The 22,167-nt window shown below is 37.9% G+C and overlaps 2 protein-coding genes across 2 annotated transcripts in view; both read right to left on the bottom strand.

Annotated features, from left to right (window-relative positions):
- Window positions 1-22,167, bottom strand: part of LOC139710839 (potassium voltage-gated channel subfamily KQT member 1-like) — a 160,907-nt gene that overhangs the window by 39,379 nt on the left and 99,361 nt on the right. The window lies entirely within an intron of this gene.
- Window positions 894-3,572, bottom strand: LOC139710832 (uncharacterized). Its single transcript, XM_071622751.1, has 2 exons — window positions 3,515-3,572; window positions 894-2,251 (listed from the first exon to the last, which is right to left on the bottom strand). Exons 1-2 carry the CDS (start codon window positions 3,564-3,566, stop codon window positions 894-896), a joined length of 1,410 nt encoding a protein of 469 aa, XP_071478852.1. The 5' UTR covers window positions 3,567-3,572.

Here is a 22,167-nt window from a genome sequence, read left to right as displayed (position 1 = left end):
ATTTGATACAAAGATATGACATACCTCGTTTCAAAGAGGACCATGGAACATAAAAACTACATGTACCTTTTTACATTAGGCATCTTGTTGCATCAGAGTATAAATTTAAGAAGGAAATAGTATTGAGATATGGCAACAGCAAAATCACATTTTTTAGAAAGATTGTGTTGTACATTCAATCTCCTTATAGTTATGTACATGTATATTGAATTTCTTTGTAACAGGTTTCATTTCATTTTTTTTTTTGGCTTGTTTGTTGTTTTTTACGCCTACACATAGGACTTCCATCTCCAAAGCAATGACACCCATTTAAAACTGAAGGTAATGCCATGTACTTTTTCATGAGGTCACAAAGTATATCCTTGGCAATTATTACAATGCTTGTAATCAAACAGCCATGACAAAGGTTAAAAAACTGTTTCATGCATGCAATCTCCTGTTCTTAGTTTGCCACATAACACTGCTTTTGAAGTACTTGTAGCTGTGCTAATTGACAGCATCTTTAAGTCATACACCAAATTCAGCCACAATGAACAAAAAGAAACAAAACAAGTGCTTACAATATGTAAAACTAACTAATTGATCAAGGCGATTAATTTCTTGTTATTCTTGTATCAAAATAAGTTATTTCATTAAAGGATACTAATGGAATTTTAAAGAATTGATTTTCTCCGGACTAAAGATGTACTTTGTCAAAAATCTTCATACATTGTATTGATTTTTCCAATGTAAATGTAAATGTTATGAAGAGCAGACTTAGTACAATGTATTACGATGAACTGTATGACCATAACATTTATTTCCTTCATTTTTTTTTTAGATTCATCTCAAACGTGTACTGCGTATGTACTTCGTTGACAACTTACTCTACTAGTACTGAGTATTCAAGGGCTTTAACGCGGTTTCACTATTTGTAGTTCGTGTGAGTTGATGCGATCCGTGATAGCCGGCAGCAGGGAATTGAAATAAAATGTCTGAAGCCGGGAAAGCTGCTCCTTGAACCACTCATCATCAAATTTGACATCGGCAATTACACATTCTGTTGGTGACCACACCATGAATTTGCACTTGGACCTCCTTGAGCAGTACATGGCAACCTGTACCTGCATGTAGTATCCACTTGCTGCGGTTGTCCGTCGAAGATAGTACTCTCCATCCTCCGTGGTCCTGACATCATATGTTCCACTTTCAATGAGTCCTTGCAGTGACTTGTACTTTGCAAGTTTTTGCTCGGTTGGGCATTTGATTTCAAGAATAGTTTCGTCGTCAATGATGCCATCCAAACTGGCACCAAGCCAGCTCTTGTCGGGTCGCACAATTAATCCCGTTGTCTGCACCTTTGTGTTGCTCTCTCTCTCAAATTGGGTCCTTGCGATTCCTTCGTGATCTTGACCGTACCTTGTTGCTGCATTTCCCGTAAAGGTAGGGTCCATGTGATTTTTGATCCACTTGGTCGGATTTGTGCCATGACGTGGGACGCTAGCAGCACAACTGCTTGTAATCCTCAGCTTACGCTGAGAGGTCCAGAGAGCAGAATTCTGGTTCATTGTCTGTTCCGACAGTGTATCTGCTTGAGCCTGCGAAATTTGGACATAATCCTCGTATACTTTCTTGCATGGACCACATTCCCATTCTGTGTTGTGAAGTCCATGGCTGGTAGTTCCGTCGGCTGGCTGCTGGTCCGATTTGGGTTTTGGTTTCGCTGTTAACAGGTGGTTGAGAATTGTACCAGGAATTGATGTAAGTGCCTGCATGTGTGGCTGCTTGAGGTGTTCAGTGACTTGATCATCTGTGCTGAAAGATACGACATTGCTTGCCATCGAGCTGTTTCCGTTGCACCGAATGTTTTCCACTGTATCTGGCACGACGTTTTCTTGCGTGCACCTGTTCCATACACATGACGCATCTGTGCATGCGATGCCTATGTACCCCTTTTTGTTGGCGGCATTTATCTTGAATGCGAGCCCTGCCGAATGACTGCAACATTTTCCTTCGGACGCGATGCAGTCGCACTTAACAGTGATAATTGAGTTGTCCTCCTTATTGACAGTCAACTCTACATGGTGGTAGCTATTGATAGCCTGAGAGAAACGCACTTGGCCCTTCAGAATAATGTTGTCACCAGATATCTTGTGTTTCACCACACCTACCCATCCTGAGTGGAGGTAGTTCATCCCCTCGCTGATGCTCCTAAAATTTCTGTTGGGCTGATTGTCACAGGAGGGAGCATTGACAAAATACTCGTAGATATCTATTGAATGCAAAAAAGAAGAGACTTTGATAGTTACATAAAGTTGTATCTAATTTATACCTTTAAAACAATCATTTTTAAAAAGTAATACACTTAGGCTACCATAGTGTACTGTATTTTTTTTCACAAATGTGTTGCACTTTTCAGAAGAAAAGTTGATATCAAATGTTTTATTAATTCACTGCGTTTTGTTGTACACGACTTAACTTATAACAACAATACATTTTTGCAGCCTGCAGACATGTTTCAGTTCAAGTTGCGTTAAGTAGATTCACCATTACATTAGCCATTTAGCATGCGTTATCAATTGGAGCGCTCATTCACTTTTATAGCCTTTACTTAGGCCAGCGGGATATATCATTTTTTTTTAATTTTTTTTTTTTGCTAACTAAAGGCAGGGATAAACGAAATACACTGTAGATCTAAACTGTAAAATGAATTTGCGTTGTCTGATGTAAGTAAGCAAAACTTACAAGCCTGGTATCGCGCTACAGAGATTTTCAAGCTAAACTTTAAAAAAAAAATGCGGTGAAAACTTGCCACCATCCACAGTTTAAGTATCAATATCAAAAATACAAATTCAGATTTAGAGTTTAAGGCTCAGTCTTACCTAGCCTATTAAAGATTCAGATCCAATATCTGTATTTCATTATATCAATTAACTTTTCAACATCCTAGGCTCACTCGTAAAGCGTCCGCCTCTCTCCTGCGGTTTTTATATTCTTACACAAATGCGGAAATAAACTATGATAATAGTTATAATACGCTGTGATATTAATAACAATGTCTTATCTAGCCATGGCCCAAGGAAGCCTCTTCAGTGTTTCCATTAATGTACCAGAGGATCCTGTTGTCATTATTACTCGTGGGATGATGGGTAAAAACATCTTGTCCATGGACGGGAATTGAACTCGGGTCCTCGGATCGAGAGTCGGGAGTCTTATCCACTACGCCACAGCGCCCCCACACATGCGATTATATTTGCGCGTATATATACATATATATGCTTCCAAAGATGTCGAGATTTCACGTACTGGCTCCACGAAGAAACGGAGAAACAAACTGATAAAGCATGTTTTGGCCAATAAAGCATGAGTTTTACAAGCCAAAAATGCATTATCAGTTAGTTTCTTTATCATATGCTCCCACTAATATACTAGTATGCGTGTAAGCTCAAATATATGGGAGATATACTTAGGAATATTCTAGCCTATAGTCATCGCCATAGAAATACAAGTACTCGCAGATCGTATCGATATTTACCTTGAAATTCAAGTTTTGGCCATAGCCGAACGTCGTCTACCCATTCGCTCATACTCGGTGTGAGTTGCTATTTTCTAGAGGGTTTAAATTTCGAGAATTTCGCGTAATACTATTGGTAGAAGCGAGTGAAGAAACACAGTTATGCCAGACGCGTCGATCGCAGCCTGCGTTTAGCTGACTCATGACCGGCCCGGCGCGGCCGGCCTGTTGGCCCCCAGTAATGGCGTCGCCTTAAGAGGGCGCACTTCCATGAACAGTCGCTTGAATCGGTCTATATCAGAGATGACAACAGGTCTACGCCCTCTCCCACTCATCAGTAATCACATGGAGACCAGTGGTACCTACAGTATAACAGTGGGTGTGTGACACTTCTAACTAAATTGATGTGAAGTAGAGAGAGAGAAAGCAGACTGCTTCAATCCTACCATGATAAATGCCACTGAATGTTCAAACAAAAAATGAGATTACAAGACATTGATGCATGCTTCTAGAAGAGATCAGTAAAGGTCAGGTCTGGTTTGAGAACTTTCAGTGTGCTTTATTTGCTTGGTTAGAGAATGTTCATTTTTAAAAATTTTGTTATCATTACCTATTCATTTATTTTTGAGGATGGAGGTTTGCTTGCCAGGCTACATTCAATCAGTGTTACTCTGTTACCTGGTCCTTGATCCCCCTTTTCTAGATCCTCATTATCAACCTGATTTTTTAAATACATATAAACATACATTTTGCGTAAGTAAAGTTATATCTCCATATTAGTATGTTCATTTCTGTTTCCATAACCTCAATTACAAAACTTATTTTCTAAAATAAAAAGAAAGAGAAAAGAATGCTCTTCACCATTGGGTCCTATTCAAATATTTGATGGCTTAATATCTTAAAGGGTAGAATGTACAATGTATGATGGTGGACAATGTGGGCATGAAAGGTTCATCTTTATACATGAACCTGCATCCTGTGATGTGTAGCATATCAGTTGGTGTAATATGATCAGTAAAATATATGCATTAAGAAACACCACCCATATGAGCAGGTACTTGTTATGTGTGCATGCATACACTTTTATCTAAGCCATGCATAATCTACTTACAACTATTGTAGATAACTTGCAAACGTGATATTGCAGATCTATCTCTCGTAAATCACATGTGTCTCTCCTTGCATACACAAAGTCTGTTGTTGAATAGGTATTCATGAAATGATGTAAGATATCAGTGTAGGCCTACACCACAACCAATAATCTCCTTGGGCTGAAAATCAATTTCATCTTTCATCTTTTATTCATTTTTTTTGTTGAATATTCAGTGTGGTACACAAGAGTTATACTTTTCTGAACATGGCATGAACTTCTTACAAGTACAGAATCAAGATCTTGTTCTCGATGTGTTTATTACTACAGTATAGACGGACAGACATATTATGTATCAGACAAAAAGAGATACCTACAGAAAAGGCTGCCTTCATGCAATTACATTTTATTTTTGTTCCACACTGCTCTCCGCTCTCTATCTCCTTCCATTCTTCTATCATGTTTTTTTTTTTCTCTCTAAACTTTTGTTGAAATGTACTGAACTGGAATAACATATCTACGATGTTATGCAACATTCTGCCTGAATCATAATCAGGCAGTATTGGATAATTACTCAATTTCCTGCGATTGATGTTGCACAGGTTACTGCCTAATTCCCAGCCGATTCCCAAGCCTGATTCCTTGGAACTGACATGTCTGTATGTCAAGTGCTTTCATCTAAGACTTGCTCTGCAGTGATAAGATCCATGCTCACCCTCATTCCTCCCTCTTGAGACTGTGTGTTCAGGAATCATAAACAAATCTAGGGGCCAGAGATTTACTGGACGAATTTTATCTCGGTTGTCCATTAGAAGAGATAAATAATCACCGATGTGGAATTACTCCACAGAGAAAAGCGTGTTTACATAATCTGCACACACTGTATCGTGGCTGTTCATAATGTGCCGCCATGCCTGGGGGTTTCCCACCAATGCCCTTCCCCTTTTTCTGGCCAATATTACCAGGACTACTTGAACCAAAAGCCAAAGTAAAGATCACATTTCTATTTGTAAGTGTGTGTGTGTGTGTGTGTGTGTGTGTGTGTGTGTGTGTGTCAGCTAATTTTGATCATATCAAAGCATGGTCAAAGCCATTTTAGAGCACATCACTGTAAAATTGTCTGAAAAGAGCCCCCTGTTTGTTTCAGTAGTATGTTGCTAATTCATATAAAAATTACTTTGAAAGAAACTTTTCTTGTTAAAGCCACAGAAAATATATGAAAGCAAATATTAACTTTGCACATCCTGATATATAAAGAGTTCATGAACTAAACACAGTCAGTAAGACACACCAGAACTCACATTGTATGTCACCAAGATGTGCATTTCAAATGACTAAAAAGACAGCCAATCGTACTTTGTTATTACAGAAAAGTTCATCATTATCTCTATATTTGTTATTTATTTTGTCTTGACCTGTGAATAAATCAAATCAGGATTGAGTCCTAGGTCAAAAAAAAATCAAAGTTGCATAATAATGATGGAAGCTTTGAGTAGTTAACAGAAAGTACGATAATCATCATCATGCTGGTTTATGTAAGAGCACCATGGGCATCATTCTAGATGGACTTCAGCGCATACAAGAGGCCACTATTATTATTATTATTATTATTACAAATACACAAATAAGCTCTTCATCATGTAAGTATAATTTGTCATTCATGTTCATGAAGTTTTTAACAAAGCTGTCTTTTAGACAGACATCTTTTGCTTTGAAGCATGGTGTCCTTAAAGGACAAGTCCACCTTCATATACATGTGGATTAAGTGAATGCAGCAATATTAGTAGAACACTTCAGTGAAAGTTTGGGGAAAATCAGACAAACACATGTGACATCCCAAGCTGTATTAATCTTCTCATCCAGTGGTGACTGAGCAGATACTTTAAAAATTCATAACTTTTGAACGGATTGTCAGATTTTCCCCAAACTTTCACTGATGTGTTCTACAAATAGAGCTGTATTCACTCAATCCACATGTCTATGACGGTGGACTTGTCCTTTAAAAATGCCAACATTGCCTGGAGACACTAAACATGACCAAACTGGTGAATGTTGCTGGGATGGTGTGCTGCAATAATGTGTAGCTACAGGCATCTTGTCCAGATCCAAGCAAACAGACAACCTTAGCATTCTCTTTCTGAATAAGATCTGTTCATGTATATACCTTTAGAGAAAAGTACATGAAATGTCCTATGCATGTTATGAATTTCCACTTTAAAAAGTTTCCATTGTCTTCTTAAAGGTAAAACATAGTTCTGGTACGCATGCAGAACCGTCAAATCTTGCTACAAAATGTACATGTATGCCTAAGAAATGTGTGGAATAATGCTGTCATAACAAGATACTTGTTGGGTAATGACGAAAATGTGAAATATTAACCAAAAAGGTTCGCCGGAGTTGCAATCTCAGAACTAACCCGATCAGGGGCAGGCCCACTTGGACTCGGGGGCAACTCACTTTGACAGCGGGGCCGAGTTGTCCCTCTGGATTGTACAGTGTTGTACCATGGGAGCACTTTGCATTCTGGCTGGTTGCAGTTAGGGGGCGAATTGATACAACGTGCACATGCACGTGCACAAAAAATCAAAGAACCTCTTTGGAGCGACATATAAAATGAATATGCGCCTCTGTATAAAATATGGCGATCACAAACTGCATGTAAATTGTCTGAAAGTGGGCCGAGTTGTCCCTGAGACTGAGTTAGCCTGGATCCTTCTGGAATAAAAGTTGGTATACCAATTTTTATTATTCTACACTTTTAATCTCCAAATGCTCCAAAATAACTCATCATCCCGGCAAATTGCATCAGCCAAGTAGGTTTCTTGGTAGACTCTTTTGATATATTGCAAGCAAATATGAAAAGGTTCAAGATGGGTTGGGTTGGGGATGTTTTTACTTTAAACTGTATATCCTACAAAAAAAGCATGATCTGTCACATATTTTCAGGATCTATGCGCAAACTACCCAACGTGAAGCCCAGTATGTGGCCATTATTCTAAACCATGCACTGTTATTAAACCCACATCCATAGCAACAGGTACAAGTGCGCTATGGCACATGGACACAAAATGGCAATAAAAAGGACATAGATTGATTTGAAATGAAAAAGGACACACCAGTCTTGCAGTTTGGGCATATGCATCCCCAGAACAAAACCCATTCATTTGATCAACAAAATAACCCCCTTTCAGAGTTCATAGTACATAACTAACAGTTAGTCACAATGCCTATGACTGTGCCAATTTTATAGAGAGCTAGGCTGTCTCTGTTACACCATTCAAGTTAACAACGTGCACATTAAGAAATATTAATGGCAATGAACATATTTTTTTTTTCCGCATTCATCCCTCCTTCTCATGTTGTCTGCCACACACACACACACACACACACACACACACACACACACACACACACACACACACACACACAAACACGAACACCAGTCCACAAGTACACAAATTACACATACAGATCATGCACAAAGGCCTGAATTCACGAAGGTGGTTTAAATTTAAACCATGGTACAAATTTAGACCATGGTCTAAAATAAGCGTTAAATAGGCGTACCAATACTTGCGCGCATAATGCACATTTTTTTACTGGATGGCTGTTAGCGTACGCAATCTGTCAATCATAAATACGCAGAAGAAATATACATAAACCATGGTTTAAATTTAGACCACCTTCGTGAATTCGGGCCAAAGAGTGTGGGCTGCACATGGGGAAGGTGACTCTGCAAGGGTGGTAAGTCAGGTGCATGAGTAGAAGCTAACAATGCTTGATATCAGCGCTGGCACTATGTCCTAACAAGGAGGCTCTCGCCTCGCACCTCCTTGGTCCTACTGCGTATCGGCAAATGTTTAGACTGTGCAATCTGCAGAATCTATTTGGGATTGGTTACAAAATAACCCTTCTGGTAAAGAAATGAAATCCCTGTTAATATTTCTAGGGATTTACTTATCATTTTAGATATTAATGACAATTAATGGAAGTGTTTCAGCCAAAATTTGTCCAAATAAACTTATGTTTCCACTTAAGAGATGGAAATAATGGACAACAAGGAAAAGTAGAAATTACGCGGTGCGTAATATATGTCCCCGCCGGAAGTAGCATTTAGTAGCAAAATGTACAATATAGGTAAAAAGATGAAGGTCAAAGGTCAAAGGTCAAAATTCTATGTAGAAGTTTTGAAGCCCTCACCTAGTGCCATCACATAAAGCAAACGGAATCGAAATCGGGTTAGAAATGGCGAAGGAGTAGCATTTTGTAGCCAATGTACAATATAGGTAAAAAAATCAAGGTCAAAGGTCAAAGAAGTCAAAGGTCAAAATTCTGTGTAGAAGTTTTGAAGCTCTCACCTAGTGCCATCACTTAAAGCAAACGGAATTGAAATCGGGTTACAAATGGCAAAGGAGTAGCATTTTGTAGCAAAATGTACAATATAGGTAAAAAATCAAGGTCAAAGGTCAAAGAAGTCAAAGGTCAAAATTCTGTGTAGAAGTTTTGAAGCCCTCACCTAGTGCCATCACATAAAGCAAACGGAATCAAAATCGGGTTAGAAATGGCGAAGGAGTAGCATTTTGTAGGCAATGTACAATATAGGTCAAAAATCAAGGTCAAAGGTCAAAGAAGTCAAAGGTCAAAATTCTGTGTAGAAGTTTTGAAGCCCTCACCTAGTGCCATCACTTAAAGCAAACGGAATTGAAATCGGGTTACAAATGGCAAAGGAGTAGCATTTTGTAGCAAAATGTACAATATAGGTCAAAAATCAAGGTCAAAGGTCAAAGAAGTCAAAGGTCAAAATTCTGTGTAGAAGTTTTGAAGCCCTCACCTAGTGCCATCACTTAAAGCAAACGGAATCAAAATCGGGTTAGAAATGGCGAAGGAGTAGCATTTTGTAGGCAATGTACAATATAGGTCAAAAATCAAGGTCAAAGGTCAAAGAAGTAAAAGGTCAAAATTCTGTGTAGAAGTTTTGAAGCCCTCACCTAGTGCCATCACATAAAGCAAACAGAATCAAAATCGGGTTAGAAATGGCGAAGGAGTAGCATTTTGTAGGCAATGTACAATATAGGTCAAAAATCAAGGTCAAAGGTCAAAGAAGTCAAAGGTCAAAATTCTGTGTAGAAGTTTTGAAGCCCTCACCTAGTGCCATCATATAAAGCAAACGGAATCAAAATCGGGTTAGAAATGGCGAAGGAGTAGCATTTTGAAGCAAAATGTACAATATAGGTCAAAGGTCAAGGTCAAAGGTCACAATTGAAATTCTGTATAGAAGTTTCAAAGCTCCCATGTAGTGCTATCATATAAAGCAAACAGAATCAAAATCGGGTTAGAAATGGCGAAGGAGTAGCATTTTGAACATTTTGATCACACACGGACGCACACACGGACGGACACACGGACGCACGGACGCACGGACGCACGGACGCACGGACGCACGGACGGACACACACACGTACGGAGCCCGTTTCATAGTCCCCTGCTCGAACTCGTTCGGCGGGGACAAAAAATTTGTTATGTCAAATTTTGTTGCACTTAAAATATCATAGAAAAGACATAGGTGTCTCACAAATACAGTGATGAACTCTTGATGCATTGCGAAGTATTCATAACCCCAGCACCCACTGACCATTATCTGGTGTATGTCTCTTCACACAGCCAGACAAGTCTATGCAAACACTATGTAAAAACAAAAAAAAAATCATGTGGTGAGTGCATCAGATAGGGTGACAAAAAAAAATATTTGTTTTCTACTGGCAAGACAATATAAATCCAAAATACAACAGAACATGCTTCTGCATGAATTTAAACTATCAATCCCAAGAGTCAGTGGGGTTCCAAGGGATGTTGAAATTGCAAATATGAAAAAACACTCAGGTGTACAGACACCAATACTAGTATGGACAAAGATTTTTTGTCTTTTTATGAATGTTTATCATTACATCAGAAGTACATGTATTCCTACCATTAACAGAAAAAAAAACCCCAAACTTCTAAACCATGTGAGTCTATCATATCAGGCGAGAAACATCAACTGAGGATAATCTAATTTGGGGATGCATTTCCATCCTTCCAAATACAATTCCTTGCTCAAATATAATGCACAGGCACCCTTTAATGACACCACATGAATTTGATTCTTTTTCCTCTGGCATACGAAGAAACACTACTGAGTAACCCAACCAACAGGTCCTCTGTAAAAAATGAGAAGTATTTCTCATACTGACTGAAAGGTTGTCTCTAAAATCTTCCAATGACAAAATCTATAGCAATGAGTCATGGTGAAATATAACAGAAATGTAGCTATATGAAGTAAAAGAGAATGTTAATAAAAAAAGATGAGAACTAACTCTCCTAATAAATTTCATATTCTTCCTAAACATCTCAAGAGGTAGTGAGCCACGGCATCTGAAAACATCTCTAAATGTAATATGATGGTCTCACAGCTCTACCTCAACTGGGTTGTGCTGAACTCTCTTATTTTAGTCTACTTAGCATAATAAGCCAAATCAGTGAAAAAGAATGACATAAAATGTAGATTACTATCTTGATGATAGCAACATGACTGTCATGAATTGTAGTTGATGCGTGAAATTCTTTCACTAAATGTGTCTCAGGAGGACATACTTTCTTATGAATGTAGAGGGACTACATATCCTGGCAGACATTCAAAAACACATGTAGTCTTCTGCTGCTGATATTAGTGTGCTGTTCAGGGCAACTGAGAAGTACTTTATTTCAATCACCTCCTTCCTCTGGACAATCAGAAGACTTAAGTGAAATGACTTGGATATCAAACACTGACACTGAATCTCTGTAGTTTTGCTACTAAATGTATGTCTCTGTGAGGAATCAATTTTAATTGTAGAATCAACTGTATTACCAGCAATCCTGATTTATTGTATAGGCAATACATTTTGACTTTTTTTTATCCTTGCAAATTTTGGGAGTCAGGTGCAATTTGCTCATTTAACAGCACACAAAAATATGAACTCTAATCTCACCATAAATGTGACATGCACACATACATTTCCCCCTTAATAACTATACTCAGCGATCATGAAGTTAATCACTTGTGAATTTGTCCATAAGTCTTGATTTGTGAAATATTATACAGTACATTGGATCATGGGATTTGAAGGTCTAAAATGAGTATAAAGCAGAAGTAGTCCTCAACAGCAAAAACTCATGCACAATTGTAGCACACATAGAAATGGGCTCACTGATTACTGCATGGTAGCTTAGGAGGTAGAAATTTTACAAAATTCAGTTAATGGTAACAATGTAACTTCTTAATGACAAGCCACACCAATTTGAGTGCTGGTAATTGACTGGTACGTTTCCTCCAACACTATTCATGACCTTTGACCTCAAGGACTGACATTTCACTTATGATGTTATCGAATTATACTACGGGTTTATGCCGCGTTTAAGTGTGTGCATGTGTGTCACACACAAACACACTGCCATATGGCTTCTGACCATCTGGGCATTGAGAATATAGGGTTTCTGGGACAAACACTGAACTAGGGCTTTCTATAGCTCAGTCCGTAGAGCACTGGGCTAGCAATACGGAGGTCTCCGGTTTGAATCACGATGGAATCCCAAAGTCTTTGCTCATTTTTCCACTAAACACCATCTTGTATGCTTCTTCATTTTTTCTCCCATTATTTACCACTGCACTGTACTTGCTTGAAGGAAATACAGCCCTCTGTGTTTAATCCTTTCTTATGTATACAACAAATGAGATTCTAATTAGACAGTTTAGCTGGAAATGCATCTAAAACAAGGTTCAGTAACCTTTGGCCTTGATGACTTTGCCCAAAGTGCATTCAGCAAAGCTAATACTCGTGTAATTACACTTGAGGCAAATATGAAGAAAAAAATCCATCCAAGGGTTTTTTTCCCCCTCTCCCCCTAAATCACTAACACCGAACACAGGTCAAGCTCTCAAACAACCAGAAAACAATACTTCAGGCATCTTTTGATTGCAGGGGTACAACAGTCCTTTTAGCTGGAAAAGATATCACATACTTTTGAATTAGTGAATATCAACAAAAAAACCTCTATCATTTCACACGCCAAACAGTTCAGTATTCTGAATTTATCCCATTAATTAACTACATTGGCACAAAACAACATCCTCAACTGACATAGGGTATACTCCAGGAGGGATTGTCAAGATGCATTCTACCTGTTCCATTCGCAACAGTGGAAGAGACCTTTTCGGGGCTTCATACTCCAAATATTTCTTTTGTTGTTGTTGTGAAAATGCAATCTTGACAGATTTATCTTAAATGCAGTCAAGCCCTAGTCAGTACTCTTGCATAAGGGAGTCACTGATTTGAGAGGAGCACACACATCTCCAGCGGGGACAAGCTGAGCAAACGTCCCATTCCAAACAGTCTCACATTGCAACCATGGTGAGTGCAATGACATCACCATAAAGGAGAGTGCTAAATTCCCATTTCCCTCACCCCCAAAACTCAATCGTGCCAAATTCCCATTTCCTCCACCTCCAAAACCCAGTCATGCATCCCTTCAAGATGGTTTCCTGCTATAAGCCAACCACAGTACCAACTCTGCTGACATTTTCATTTCTGAAGTAGACTGTCCCTCTAAGCCTTTGTGTCTCTGGGGCCAAACCGCAGTCACATCACGCATTCTGCCTCTGGGCAAAATGTTATTCACGTTTGATACCTCATCACATTCCTCCTCAAAATACTACCACAAATGTGCTGTGAAATAAACTGATCATACAGTGTACAGTCCCAGCATGCTTGCACAGCAGAAAAGACACAGGAGGCAAATGTTGTGTGATATTTAAGCACTGCAATTCAATCCCACGCCTGAATGTCTGATCAATTTTTCTTCTGATAGAAGTAGCAATGTAGAGAGATCATCTTTATGAACCATTACAATAAAATCAGCCTAAAGTTGGAAGTGGCCAAAAAACACAGATACTAACATAATATTATTTCCCAATTTCCATACTTTAATTTGATTCATACTACACATTCATACAAATACTCCTGTGCAGAGATATCAAGGTTTTAAGGAGAGCATGTAGAGCAGTCCTGGAAATCAGTTTTTCAAAAAAAAAAAAAAAAACCTTTCTAAGTTTCCATGCCTTTATGTGCACGATCAAGGACAAGTAGAAAGAATTTCATCATGGACAACAAACAACAAGGGGGTCTTCCCACAAGACCAACACCCTCGAGTCATACAGCAGACCAACACTCACGAGTCTTATAAGCTGCGCTTACACCATGTTCCCGGCAACCACGGCAGCCCCATTTCAGGGCAACATGGACAAAACGGGATGGACTTGAAACAACGCGGTGAGACAGGATAGGCAAACGTGACAGGCCGTGACTGCTGTGGATGCCGTGTCAGATCTTTAGACTGTCAAAAAATTTGCCATTATGGCAGTCCCGGCGCTAATGAGGAATTTTGTATGCCGTAATAAAATGGGGCGAACGCAACAAAACAGGGCAGCGAGTAATAGGCTGTAACAAGACTAGGAGGCTGTCCGTAGTGGGATGCGACTGAAAATATTGGTAGTCTAGCCTGACTGGATGTCGTGAGAACAGTGTCTGTTAGCTATATGTTCACTGTGGTGAGGACTGGAACAAACAAGACTAGAATGCGAAGGGGGAAAAAACAGAAGAATGTCTCATCTACCCACGGCGGACTACATTTTGGGCAAAATGAGGCTACCATGGCCGCCGGGAATATGGTGTAAATGCAGCTATACAGCCCAGGGTTTGATACTAGGAAAATAAGGCCCATGAGTTTGACACTAGGCAACACAAGGCCCAGGCCATGAGTTTTAGATTAAGCAAGAAAGTCCTTGGAGTTCAACAATAGGTAAAAACGCCTCGCAAGTTTGATATTGCATCACAGGGCTTAACATATTGGTCTAATGGGCCTTGTTTGCTTAATGTTGAGCTCATGGTCCTTGTTTGCCTAGTGTCGAACTCACGGGCCTTACTTGCTTAGTGTTGAACTCATGGGCTATGTGACTCATGGGTTGTATAATTCATGGGCTGTATGACTCACGGGCTGTATGACTTGCGGGCTGTAGGATTTATGGGTGTCAAACTCGTGACATGCACCCATAGCCAAGTTCACCCTTAGCAACCTCCAGTGTTAATCTATCCAGGCATAAAGCCAGGTGCCTGTGTCAAAAAATGACCAATCAATGACCATGTTGCATAGAGGTCAGAAAAGAAGAGCACTCTGGCCTGTGCATGGGCATTTCAGTTACGCGTCGAATGCAGTCACAAACACATGTGTTATTCTCTCGGGTACTGTCGCAACGATTGATCAGTCGTAATACATGAAGCATTACACAGCAGGCAGTAGGATGTGTTAGTTTTGCCAAACTTTACTCTTGTAGGATGTTATTCATTTTCTTTGCTTTCTCTGTAGCTATTACAATTATGTCTATTTCATCTCTCTCTCTCTCTTTCTATATATATATATATATATATATGATATTGATATAATATATTTTATCTGCTTTGCATCTAGTGTAATTTCTCTCTGTTTAAAAAAAGGATAATGAGGTATCATAGTCATGGACCTACTTTGTTGCAGCAGACATCACTTCAGTATCATACACTCTGCATCTTCATCTGCCATTTTTCATATTGTGATTGAGATCAATGTGTCCATTTTCCACTTACTTTGGTATTTTAAGAAGGCAATAATTACCACAAGGGAAGAAACTACTGTAAAAAAATGTTTGTACTATGGAAAAAAATACAAACCAAACACTTTGAATGTATTTTATGTTTGACATTCTCCAGTTATGCCTCCCCCCACCCAAATCAGGCATATTAGACACCTGTATGTGTGTAATGGGCCTTGTTGTTTGTATATGGGCATTTCCAAGGTAAAAGGGTGCATTTCAGGGATGTCAGGATATTTTCTGTTTTCATTGTGCATTACCCCAAATGCAATATGATATTTGAGAACACTTTAATGAGAGATAAATTTGCCCCCAAAATGCTGCAAGCAACCAATATATTAGAATATATGCCAAAATGATTTGTGTGTGTGTGTGTGTGTGTGTGTGTGTGTGTGTGTGTGTGTGTGTGAATTTATACTCTTCGTTATGCTGGACTGACATCTATGTATAAACACATAAAGGTCAAATAACAAATGATAAAATAACAAAATCTAGTCATGATTGGATATATCAGTGAAAGATGATGGTATACTATTTCAGCCTGTAAATTACAAAATTAAGCAGGATATTGTCTCAATTGTGCGGTAAATTAGTTTCATTATTTGTTGCACTTGAGAAGAGTTCTCACCAAAGTGTTTCCAGATTATAAAGTGAGGACTGTAAACATTTAACTTTTTCATTACATGTGACAAGCTTTTGGCTAATGAAAACATTGAAAACAGCTATTTGTCATGAAACTCTAGGCGACCCAGAAATTTTGATGGCTTGTCAAGGCCTAGAGTGAGACAGCTTCTTATCAACAGTAGATGTGAAAGCACCCACACTAATGACTTCAGTACGCAATCAATACTGACTCCATTGACCATCAACATCACAAATCACACTCACACTCACAATGATGTCATGTTCTTCCTTGTTACAGATAATGATGGGTGATGTTGATTATTTTGAAGGTTTGTTTATCCGAAAATGAAATTAGTTTTGTTATTATCGAGGTTCATTATTCCGAAGCACAAAAATGTTGTATACCTAGAGGTTTGTTAATCCTAAAATTTGAAAAAAAAGTAAGTTTAATCCAAATATATGTAGTGTTATTCTGAAGATTTGTTTGGAAAGTTTGACAGCTTGTCAAGGCCTAGAGCCTAGAGTGAGGCAGTTTCTTATCAACAGTAGATGTGAAATCACCCATACTAATGACTTCAGTATGCAATCAATACTGACTCCATTGACCATCAACATCACAAATCACACTCACACTCACACTCACAATGATGTCATGTTCTCCCTTGTTACAGATAATGATGGGTGATGTTGATTATTCCGAAGGTTTGTTTATCCAAAAATGAAAAGAGTTTTGTTATTATCGAGGTTCTTTATTCCGAAGCACAAAAATGTTGTATACCTAGAGATTTGTTAATCCTAAAATTTGAAAAAAAAGTTTGTTAATCCAAATATATGTAGTGTTATTCTGAAGGTTTGTTTGGAAAGTTTGACAGCTTATCAAAGCCTTGAGCCTAGAGTGAGGCAGTTTCTTATCAACAGTAGATGTGAAATCACCCATACTAATGGCTTCAGTATGCAATCAACACTGACTCCATTGACAATCAACATCACAAATTGAGTTCTCTGCCAGCTGACATCACCTTGCTTGTGTTTTTTGATGATGCAACGTTCTCTCTTATTAAGAATAAAGATGGGCGATGTTCACTATTCTGAAGGTTCATTAATCCAAAAATGAAATGAGCTTTGTTATTACCAAGGTTCATTATTCCGAAGGTTTGTCATTCCAAAAATTAAATAAGTTGTTATTTTGAAGGTTTTTCATCCCAAAATGAAATTTGAAGGTTTGTTAATCCAAAAAATGAAAAGACGATGTGTAATAACGAACCATCAAAATTACGAAACTTATGTTTTTCTGAAATAACAAACCTTTGGAATATCTAACCTTCTTTCCCTTCTTTCATTTTCGGCTTAACTAACCTTCTGAAATAATGAATTGTAACTGATAAAGATATTCTACTTCAGAAGGAAACTTTCTGGTAATCATAGTATATTTTATGTACATGTCTGACAGTCATCTTGAACATGAAATTGGAGTTAAATTCAAGACCAAGATTGCATACTATGATGAATAAAATAAGTATTGGCAAAGCAGCATAGAGAAATGTGAAGTATTTCATTATCTTGAAACAGGGCTAAGATACGGCTCTTTTTTTGTCATTGCATTCTGGAACTTGACATACTACATGCTTGGTTTACATTGAAGAATTGGTTATCAGCTTAGTTTCACTGTTTGGTATTTGTTCAGCTTTACTTTTGTTCCATTAGTAATATACACAGTTTTGCATTTGACAAACACAATGTAACCTTAACATCTGTTATCAAGGTTTGTTACCTAATAGCACCTCTAGTGACTGGAACATGGCATTTATCAGCGAGAGCCAAAAGGAATCTTCTGTTGACAAGGTCTATATTTGGTATTGAGGAAGTTTGCACATCCATTGCAGCAAATCATTTTTATAAGTGCTATAGAAATGAAGGTACACTTTCATAACAAACAATGCAGTAGGGGATAATAATAAACACACACTAATGCACTATATCAAAACTCAACGCTACTCTCAGATGTCATCTGAATCAATACTGCTTCTCTTTGGGGACAGCAACAGAGAGAAAGAGAGAGAGAGAGAGAGAGAGAGAGAGAGAGAGAGAGAGTGTGTGTTTAAGCGTGTAAGAAAGAAAAAAAAAGAATGAGCCTTTTTTTTCTCTTAATCTCTATGAGAGGGAGTCGCCATGATGCCACCAGCACTGGTAGGCCTATTGCTTGGGATCTCACACAAATCAATGATGCTGGGTCACTCAAGCACTATCAAATATGTAGAACACAGCTATCTTAAAGGAGTAAGAAAGATCAATCATTTCATTGCTGACCACAAAGGCATCAGACTGTAACGTACTCACGACAATGACATTTGATTATAATGAATGGAGTCATCCAAGTTGGAGGGGATTGATGGAGCACTAATGTGGGAGAGTCACAGATGCACCCAATTCACTTCTTTGATAGCATCATACTTGGCTGAATTAGCTGTTAGGCAGAGCAATAAACCTACAGTAGTCATTGCTGTATTTTAGGGTTTCTTCTGCAGATCAGCATGGACAATATTCTGGAAATATTGATTTCTACAAAGGCAAAGTTATATTTCATATTTTTCAGTGTATCTAGAGGAGAGTGAAATGAGAGGTCTGACCACTTCATACTTGAAAGTTCTTGAAAAGAAAGGCCTTATTTAAACTTTATGGTGTGTTAACAGCAAAGGATTCACCTCTGTTTACTTTCCCCTTGTAATATGTATGATTCTAAAGAAGAAAATGGCAAATGCATGAATTTTAGTGACACTGTTTAATATTTGACTAAAAGTTCTTTCTCTCGTTTATCAATACAAATGATTCTAAATGTGCAGTTATGGGTAACAAAGGATACTTTTGGGAGAACCTTTAAGACTGATTTCAATGGCTTACTATACATATCAAAACATATCTGGATCAAAGAAAAAACACATGGCAACAAAAAATTGCATGTGTTTCTTGCACTTTGAGCTTTATACATATATGTACTGTAGAGGGGTGTCCCCTGCAATGACTTATTGTAGTTACATTCATTCTTAAAAATAAGTGCATGTTATTAAAGTAATTAAATAATGTACATATCATAATGCTTAGGTATAAGCTAATGGGTGAATTAATGCATGTATACTACCCATGTGGCATACTTCCTTTATGCATGCATGCAATGACAGTTGTGTTGTCAATGTTTGGTGTCCAGCAATTCTACTTTGATTCATGAGAAGACTGTACTGCCAATGTGGTAAAAAGGCAGTGTTTCTAACTGCCCACAAGTGTATAAGCAGTTATACTATATTATACCTACAATGTATAAAGTGTAGTGAAGCTTGCAGTCAATTAGACATAGCAATACAATGAATTGATGATGTGAGACATGGATGTCTTACACTTATAACCTTTTGGGTAGCTAATGGCTTCAGAGTACTCAGGAAAGTGTATAAATCTATCCACTATAATTAACTCTTTGGTGCCCTCTTCTGTTTTTGAGATTTACACATGATCATTTAACCTCGCCAGGAAAGTGTAATGGTATCGCATGATAATAACTGTAACAATATGTTCACCTTTGCTCTAAGGTTAAAAGTTTTTGGCTTTTTTTCTTATGACGATATCATGTGGTCTTAATAAATGGTGCTCTGGCAAAAATAAATAAAAAAAGACATCCTAGGATTAAAACCAAATTATTGCAGTGTAATGGAAATGTACATGGGATCACAAGATGATGAATAAACGAACAATATAAGGAAGCATAATTTTCACTTTGTTTCAAGCATGAACAATAACTGTCTAAGGTTTCTTATGGTTTACAATCACCTCCCAAAGAGAAGACTAATACACACATGCATGAGAATGTCTGGTGAGGGAAACTACTTGACAATGTGTGGCAACCAGAACATCTACAGAAAAGTATCATAGTGTCAAATTAAGAGTGATGTGATGCTTAGCAGTGGGTATACCAATTTCATCCATTTTTTATGCCTAATATCTTTAAAGTGATGAATGATGTCAGAATAAAGGAATGAACATTTAATTCTTTTTCATCTATCCCTGATGCCTCTAATAATTCATAATGATGACTAATGTCAGAATGAGGTAAAAGAAAATTAATGGTGCATGGTTGCTGCAACATGAAACATTTTTTTGCAAAATGTAGAGCTACAGGAACATATTTTTTTATGCTGTTTTGACTGCACATCACCAAGAATTCTACAAACAGTAATGGTTTGCTGTGGTAGCAGTCAAAAGAACTTGAAATAGATGAGCAAAAACATTTCAAAATCCACAATACGAATTGTATATATTCCATTTCAAAATTACATGACCACTTCTTTTTCTTTGTATACTTTGCCCAAAGATCATTCTGTTGTTGTTAGCTTCTTATGAAGCAACAAAAGTGCCAATTTGACATTTTTAGAGCTTGGTTCAGCCTCAGCAAAGCATACTATATAGGTCTTCCTGAAGACTTGAGCCGTACACAAGTTGAGATTTTTACTTAGTAAACCCATTAGGCTTTCATGCATTGTAAGCCATTAGTCTCATCTGGGCAGTACGTGATACATCCTAATGTATGCTCACTGGAGAAATTACAATACTTTGGAGAACAACAAGCACTATCAACTAGCTGACACCACTGAGAACATGTTGTACTTGCTCTGAATAGAGCTTACTTGACTAGGAAAACTAATATGAGCCTTAAAGCATTCTGTCTACCTGCTATAGTCTTCAGTCCAAGTTTTCTAATCTTAATCATGATAAACAAATTATAAACCTAGCATGTGCCCCTCGTATACCATTCTGTGTACTCCCTTTCTGCTATATTTTGCAGGCCTTCACTGAGAGAGCAAAATTGAACAAATTCCATCTAATTTTTCTTGTTTTAGACAACTGTAATTCTGATATCAGATTTATCAAATAAGCTGTTTTAGCACAATTATGAGACATATTCTTTATGTGAAAGTCAGTCCACATTGGAAAAGATGTTATTAAATAAGTCAAGCAGTAGCTTTTAAAATATAACAGCAGTCTTCCCTTTTTTTGTTCTATTCTTATTTTCTCATCAATTACCTGCCTGGAATGGGTTCATTGACACATGTGCCTAAGATGTTTTTATCAGTTTGTCTGTCTTATTTAGACCTTTAACCAATCTATTTCTAGCACAGAGTTTGCCAGAGTTCAATTCAGTCTAGCTCATCAGTGGAAGTTTTGATGTAAAATTAAAGATCAGTATACATGTGGTAACTCTCCTTCCCAGTGTTAGGAGGGCCTCAACCCAAATTAGGGGTTGACATCATAGAGCCCTGGTGCTCATATCCATTCATATCTGCAGCGCCAGCCTCATTGAAGCAGTAATAAACACCTCCCACTCACGTGGGAAGTGGAGGGAAGGGAGATGCAAATGAATAAATGGATTTTGAAATTGAAATAACGACATCAGTGACGCTAACATTTCCACCTACCACAAGTCAGAGGCTTATGGAGCTGGCAAGAGTGAGCAAGAAAATTGTTGCTGGGAAGTATTTATGCAAAGGCTTGGAAACAATGATTATCCCCTCAAACTACTTTACTGAAATCACTGCCTAGTGTAAATTGATAAAGGAGTGAACACATGTCAAGATCTGCTCATGTTGCCCCCCCCCCCCCCACCTTGGAAACAGGAATTTCATTCTGGATACTAATCTTCGGTGTACAAATACAATGATTGAAAGGCAACAATTTTTTGTAAATTGGATCTCTCAAAAAATAACCTTTCACAATTCACAAAATGGTATAACTGCAAAGGATTTTATGGCATATGCAGGAATTAGGATTATCAAACACAAATAACATTTCCATCGGATCCCATTGTAGCTGACCACTGTTCTGAATGAACTTTACAAACACATTTGCATAAAAAAATCAACATGCACTTTTCAAATTTTAGAAAAGTGACTGCCTCATATCTAGGAAGCTCAAAGAAAATACGCAAAAACATGCCTGCTTGGCAACACATTCTCATTCAATATCAAAGTAAACTGCAGCCACATAGAAATAATCACAGACAAATGGACAGCATTTCGTCGGATGCCCGTGCATTGGCCGTTAACGCAATACAAATTGTATTGCATTAACGGCCAATGCACGGGCACCCGACGATTTTAGGATTATATCTACATTAAGTTGGCCTGCTAATTGACAACTTTGACACTATACCACTTCAGGAAGTATTCACTTACAGGTGCTTTGAATTTCAGTAATAAGTCACTGATTACAGCTATTAGC

Source organism: Diadema antillarum, unplaced genomic scaffold, assembly GCF_040938485.1.
Source record: "Diadema antillarum isolate AM-2024a unplaced genomic scaffold, OU_Dant_1.0 seq00001573_RagTag, whole genome shotgun sequence".
Lineage (NCBI taxonomy): Eukaryota > Metazoa > Echinodermata > Echinoidea > Diadematoida > Diadematidae > Diadema > Diadema antillarum.
Note: the sequence above shows the minus strand (reverse complement) of the source record. Positions and strands in the feature narration are given on the sequence as shown.

Excerpts from the sequence above, each read along its gene's own strand:
- LOC139710832 (XM_071622751.1), bottom strand. The coding sequence starts at position 3,566 with ATGAGCGAATGGGTAGACGACGTTCGGCTATGGCCAAAACTTGAATTT. Across the intron at positions 2,252-3,514 it reads GCCAAAACTTGAATTTCAAG|ATATCTACGAGTATTTTGTC; the intron begins GTAAATATCGAT and ends TGCATTCAATAG.